This window comes from Babylonia areolata, chromosome 6, assembly GCF_041734735.1.
Source record: "Babylonia areolata isolate BAREFJ2019XMU chromosome 6, ASM4173473v1, whole genome shotgun sequence".
Taxonomy (NCBI): Eukaryota; Metazoa; Mollusca; class Gastropoda; order Neogastropoda; family Buccinidae; genus Babylonia; species Babylonia areolata.
The window spans coordinates 34,445,910-34,453,409 of NC_134881.1; the positions used below are offsets into that span (position 1 = coordinate 34,445,910).

Here is a 7,500-nt window from a genome sequence, read left to right on the forward strand (position 1 = left end):
ACAACAACAACAAAAAAAACAAACCAACAGACGTCAGATTTCGGAGGTGGATGAGGAGAGAAAAGAGAGCGAGAAAGGGAGAGAGAGAGACAGAGACAGAGACACAGAGAGAAAGAGAGACAGACAGAGAGACAAGAGAGAGAGAGCAATCACACGCAACAGACAATTACATTACTGTAACTCACAAAAGCGTTAACATTTTGCAATTCAGTGAATTCGCTTCATTCCCAGAGAACATTTGGCCAGCAATAACACATTAAAAACAAACAAACAAAAAAAACAAACAAAAAAAAACAAAAAACAACAACGTTGATTTCTGAGATATGAACTTTCCACGCCTTTTTCAATCTGCACGAAACGGGACAATAAAGACCATTGCTTTCGTCACAGCTGAAATGAAGTTTAGATGAGAAACATTGTTGATAATGAAAATGAAAGAAAAATGAAAAAAAAAAAAAAAAAAAAAAGAAAGAAAGAAAGAAAAAGAAAAGAAAAAAAAAATGCACATCGTTTCTAATAATCCACATGCTTGGAAAGAAAACGGATCATTTATTCTGTGCGCATTGCAAAAGATACATACATACATACATATTATAATACATACAAGCGCGCACGCAGGCACGCGAACATGCATACATACATACATACATACAGACAGAGAGAGAGAGAGAGAGAGAGAGTCTATAAAGAAGAAAAAAAAGCAGAATACAAAGAATCTAACATGCAAACCAAACAAAATGAATGTCATTGTGAGGCATTGTATTTCAAATGTAGAAGCAGATGATTAGTAATTTAAGATGTGAAAACCTGTACTGGCTGACCAGCCAGCGCTGTTTATTTGGCTGGTCTTTCGGAGTCATAACTTTCTTTTTTTTTTTTTGGAAGGGGGGGTGGAGGGGGTGGAGGGGGGAATGTAGTATTATTCATAAGCAAAGACAATGCATGGTTTTGTTTTCGTTTTTTTTTTCTCTCTCTCTTTTTTTTGTTTGTTCCGTGTTATATCTTATTTAATATGTGTAAGAAATACTTCGAATTGCGATTGTTGTTATTCTGTCAAAGTTTTTTTTGGGTTTTTTTATTATCATTTTTTCCCTTTTTTTTCAAAATAAAATAATGAAATCGATAAATGTTTATAGAATGTTTCAAAATGTATGTACAATATCACTTTCGAGTTTTAAAAAAAAAGCCGTAGACTGAAAAATTTCATATGCATATCACAAATAGTTCTCTCTCTCTCTCTCTCTCTCTCTCTCTCTCTCTATATATATATATATATATATATATATAGTTCTCTCTCTCTCTCTCTCTCTCTCTCTCTCTCTCTCTCTCTCTCTCTCTATATATATATATATATATATATATAATATCGTTGTCATTTTAGTCGCTTATTCGTATCTTCAATAAACACTGTACGCTGTTGTTGTTTTTACTTTGTTTGTTTTTTTGTTTTTGTTTTTTTTAACATTTTTAAATTCCATTTTGATAAATTGACATTTTACAACAACAACAACAACAACATCTTAATGGACATTTATAAAGAAAAACAACAACAGATAAAAACATGTATAAACAGACTTGCAGACAGAAACAGCCAAGCAGCTGGATTATACATAGGTTGGTTATCATCATGGAGTATTATCACTCATTTCTTAAATCTTATTGATTTATTTTTTTTTTATTACTATCATTACTACTACCTTTTCATATTATAATTATTATTTACTTATTTATTTATTTATTTATGTCAGCTTATCTATTATTTATTCACCTTTTTTTCCTCAAGGCCTGACTAAGCGAGTTGGGTTACGCTGCTGGTCAGACATCTGCTTGGCAGATGTGGTGTAGCGTATATGGATTTGTACGAACGCAGTGACGCCTCCTTGAGCTACTGAAACTGAAACTGAAACTCTTAAATCTTACACAAGCTGTCAAGGAATACAAACTGTCAAGTATCTTGGAGTATGTTCACAGTAAGTGAACATCGCATTCAATTATTGCAAATATCAACAAGAAGAAAATAAATATGGGTGGTTAATTTTCATTAATCATGAACAGGTTATCAATCATTTTGTGATCAAGAATTTGTAAAGCAGCCATCTGACAGAGAAAGTGGCATAGTTAAAGTTAATATGCATTATATTCTTCAATTCCATATCGAGATTTTAATTTGTTAAAAAAAAAAAGACATTTGTGGAAAGCTATCTTCAACTTTACATAAATATAAGTAATACTTTGCAAACATTATCATAAAACACAAAACAGCACCAGTTGTTATTGTCACATCATATCCAAATGACACAAGTGATTCTGTTAGCATTAAATTTCCCGCGTTTACACATCTCTCTTTTATCAAATCTGTTAAAGCGTTCCAAAACATTTGCAGATAATTACACTTCCAAAAAGCATGATCAATACTGTCCTTGTGTTCTCTACAAAAACTACAGTTGTTATTATCAGTTACACCAATCCCTTTTAAAATAATTTTTGTACATAAACATCCATGTATCATTTTTAGCTGAAACCGTTTCAGTTTAATATCAACTATCTTGTGTGCATGCATGTTTTCTTTTTAAAAAAAATTATTATCAACGTTTTTGATAAGTGAGACCGCACAATATATTCACTTTTATATAAAACAGTACATCGCAAAATTGTGTAGGCTTCCATGCGGGGGGGGGGGGGGGGGGGGTGGAGGGGGGTTGGGGGTGCAGGAACAGGAACAATGACAAAATAGCAAAAGGCAACCTATTTGTCAAGAGGCAAAAATTAATATAACAATTCACTCACAGATGGGTCAGATTTCTCAGGCCCGTGAACGTATTGGCAGGAACCTTCCGGATCAAGTTATTGGAGAGATCTCTGAAGAAAAGATAAAGAATGTTTAAAACAAAAACAAAAAAACAACAACACATACAGCCTGTTTTTTGGTGTGTTTTTTTTCTTGCAATGTGTAATGAGAGTTTTACAAACAACACTTGAATAACACTAAAGGTGTAAAATAACTTACACGCACACACACTCACACGAATGCGCGCGCTCACACACACACACACACACACACACACACACACACACACACACACACACACGGATGCACACACATACCAACACACAGACACGCAGACACACATGCACACACAAACAAACAAACACACACACACACAAGCACGAACGGACGCGCGCGCGCGCACACACGCACGCACGCACACACACACACACACACACACCTGAAATCTAACTTTAAGCACACACACACACACACACACACACACACACACACACACACACACACACACGCACACACGAGAGAGAGAGAGAGAGAGAGAGAGAGATGAAATAAAATGTGGGGCTTGAGCGACGGGGATGTTCTCAAAACACTGACAAACGAGGGACAACCAAGATTCCTAAAGGTAGGTAGCCTAATACAAAAAAAGGTTGTACACTTTAAAAAAACAACAAAAAAACAGAAAAGTGCAGTACAATAACAGACTGACGATCGAGTTGTTGTTGTGTGGTGGAAGGGGTTAATTAAATCCAGGTATGTAGGAAGAATAATGTGCAATATGCAGGATGAATGTACAATGGGAATATGTCTAATGCTAACGTCCATATTCTAAATATATATTTCTGTTTAATAATTACGATGTAATAATTAATTGCAATGTTTTTAAAAGCGAATATGTGAAATGCTTTTATTTGAGAACATATGTTTATTACTCTTGTTTAATCAAGTTATCCGCGTGTGTGCGTGTGTGTGTGTGTGTGTGGGGGGGGGGGGTGCGGGTGTGTGCTGATTATCTGGTTGTGGTTTTCCGCAATTCATCTTTATTCTTATCTTATCTGTCTATTATAATCAATGTGCAGTATAGTAGGCTATGTTTATAATTATATTCAAATAATGTTTCTTAATTCTTTCTGTTTTTACATTAAGAATACTAGATATTACCTGCAGTGTGTGGATATATGTATGAAACGATGTATGTGATATTTGTTTTACATTTGTATCTTCGTAATATTTGTAGGGGCTGTTGTTGGCTTTTACAGTTATGGTCCCCATGTTGTTTACTTGTCTATGTTGTGATAATGCACCTGACCAAATTTCTCCAGTTGGAGATAATTAAGTTATTCTTATCTTATCTTATCTTATCTTGTACTCACAGGATAGCCATGGAGGAGAGCGTGATGAAGGAGTGGTCTTCTGTGTAGTAAATTCTGTTCCGTGACAATCGCCTGGAACATCACCAAAAGGACTCTGGTCAGTCAGTAGTCGGGTTGCATTTCAATACAGAGTACCGAAAACACGTCGCATGACGAGAAGAATGAACTTGGCATCTTGGTGAAAAGGATCACTTCACTTTTGACGTCATTTCACTTATGATGGTGGCGGCACGTGACGAAGGACCAGGAGCCAGCCAAGATTTTTTATTTTTTTAATTTTTTTTCATTTTTTTTCTCTCTCATTTTAGTAACACATAGACAATTGATAAGACGACTTAAATAAATAAATACATATATTGTAAAAAGGATAGAATACAAATTGGACAAAAACACAGTAAAAGCGGAAAAAAAGAAAGAAAGCAAGAAAGAAAAACAACAACAACAACAACAACAACAACAAAAACCCACAAAAAACAAACAAACCACACACCCCGCCACCCCGCCCCACAAAAAAAACAACCACCAAAACATAAGTGACATACATATATAATATTCTAAGAATAACAACTCTGAATGGATGTAAAAAGTCATTTGAATAAGTCTTCAAATATAATAACAGATATCCATATCCCTCAAAGTATATCATCTCTCTCTCTCTCTCTCTCTCTCTCTCTATATATATATATATATATATATATATATATATAGAGAGAGAGAGAGAGAGAGAGAGAGAGAGAGAGAGAGAGATACATACATTCATACACACGTACATATGTACATATACATGCATATATATATATATATATATATATATATATATATATATATATATATATATATCAACTTGCATACTTTTTTCCAACATCTACCTTAGTTGGAGCCAGCCAAGATTTACCTCCCTTTCCTGTGTCCATTTTTGGATCTAAAAGTTAACACGATGGCTCCACCCAACCCCCACCCCCACCACCTGTATTCAACCGACCATTAGGGTCTGGAGGAAAGTGGATGCTTCCAACTGGCTGTCCAATATTGATTTTAGATCTTATCTTTCTTTCATTACGTTTCATCTGTTCAACGCTAAAAGATATTTCTACACTCTGTCAAGTCTCCACTGACTAATGAACAAAATTTCCATCTCTTGTTTTCATCTAAAATTCAGACAACACCAACTGACCAGTCAGATTAGACAGGCATAATCATTACACAGTAATGGGCGATTTGTTCTTGTTTCAAGACAATGTTCCCAAGGTAAAAAATACCAGGAAGAAATAAACAAAGAAAAGATATCTTGCCGACATCATTGACTGTACATATATTTCAAAACAAACATGCAATCACGTATTCGTGTTATCTAAACAAATAAAACAAGAGAGGCAAGGCCTTCAAGACTCACTTGTGATACACTTTTAAAAAAAATCCAAGCTTTTTATGTATTGAGTATAATTTCAAAATGTAATGTTTAAGATGAGAAAGATCAGTTTAAAGCAAATTAAATCCCCTAGCATTAATTACAGAGTAATTTCCCTTTTATTACTATCTGCACCAAAAACATTTGCAAAATAAATAAAACTTCCATGCTTAGCAAAAGACGTTCCTCTTTGACCAAAAAATGATAATAATGACTGCTGTTATTCTTGGGTCAGAATATCAGATCAAAGTGCCAAGTTTAGAGAATACAAAAAATATAAATATAACAGTAAATGCAGTTTATAGTTTGCATATAATTTGGCTTCTTCTTTTTTTCTTTTTTTTTGTGCCCATCCCAGAGGTACAATATTGTTTTAAACAAGATGACTGGAAAGAACTGAATTTTTCCTATTTTTATGCCTAATTTGGTGTCAAGTGACAAAGTAGTTGCAGAGAAAATGTCAATGTTAAAGTTTACCACGGACACACACACACACACACACACAGACAACCGAACACCGGGTTAAAACATAGACTCACTTTGTTTACACAAGTGAGTCAACAAGAAGGTGATTCAACGACTGTCGTACGAATGTGATTACACAAATATAAAAGAAAAGAAATACTTTGAAAAAAAAAAAAATTACCGAGAGCTGCAGGCCTGAATCATGGTTTGTCGAGGATTTTCCTTTAAAAGTTTTTGTTTGTTTGTTTTATTTTGGAACTAACAAGGATTTATGAGTTGGCCATGAGTATGCAATTTTTCTCCTTGTTTTTCTAACCACAACCCTATGCCCTCTGAATCTTTTTGACACGCTCCTACCAAGCACAATAAAATACTGGCTTCGTTTACACATTACATACACAAGAGTGTATGGCCTAGAGTGGAGTTATGGCCTAGAAGTAACGCGTCCGCCTAGGAAGCGAGAGTATCCTGAGCCCACTGGTTCGAATCACGGCACAGTCGCCAGCATTTTTTCCCACTCCACTAGACCTTGAGTGGTGGTCTGGATGCTAGTCATTCGGATGAGACGATAAACCGAGGTCTCGTGTGCAGCATGCATGTAAAGAACTCACGGCAACAAAAGGGTTGTCCCTGGCAAAATTCTGTAGACAAAAACATTTCGATAGGAAAACAATTTAAAAAAAAAAAAAGACAAAACAAACAAACAAACACAAAAAAAGAAAGGAAAGAAATGCACGCAGGAAAAAAATACAAAAAATGGGTGTCGTTCTCAGTGTAGCCACTCGCTCTCACTGGTGGGGAAGAGCAGCCCGAATTTCACACAGAGAAATCTGTTGTGACAACAAAAAAGAACAAAAAAAACAAAACAACAACAACAATACAATACAATACAATGAATACAATACACAAACAAGTAATATCAACTATTACCTCAGAATATCATCATCAAGTAGCCAATAACAGCGGGAGGGAGGAAACAAACAGGGAATGAACAAAGAAAAAACAAGGAAAAGAGAGAAAAGAAGAACTGACGAACGACAAAGAAAGAACCAATGAATGAAATTCCACGACAACTAACTAACGACTTCTTCCACCAGCATCACAGACCACAAGGACTTACAGGGTATGTAAGGAAGGGAGTCCTGTGAAATAGTTCACGTCAATCTTCTGTAAGTTGTTCCCATCCAGGTTGCTGTCAAACCAGAAACAATACAATTCGAATTACATATTATATATACACACGCGCGCACACACACACACACACACACACACACACACACACGCACGCATGTGCATGTGTGTTTGTGATTATGACTTTAATGTTGTTTTTTTCTAAGCTGACTCACAATATGCACGGTTTCAGTGATACTACCCCCCCCCCCCCAACAATGCCTAAACGTCATCACAAATCTCTCTCTCCTTCTATCATTCTCTCTCTCTCTCCCTCCCCTCCCTCTCTCTCTCCCTCC

At 35.5% G+C, this 7,500-nt stretch overlaps 1 protein-coding gene across 1 annotated transcript in view; it reads right to left on the reverse strand.

Moving 5' to 3' along the window:
- LOC143283501 (uncharacterized) overlaps positions 1–7,500 on the reverse strand; it is a 61,098-nt gene that overhangs the window by 14,721 nt on the left and 38,877 nt on the right. The window contains exons 8-10 of the mRNA XM_076589745.1: positions 7,152–7,223; positions 4,159–4,230; positions 2,788–2,859 (exon numbers count right to left, since the gene is read on the reverse strand). Coding sequence (XP_076445860.1) covers positions 2,788–2,859; positions 4,159–4,230; positions 7,152–7,223 — 216 coding nt within the window. The remainder of the gene's footprint in view (positions 1–2,787; positions 2,860–4,158; positions 4,231–7,151; positions 7,224–7,500) is intronic.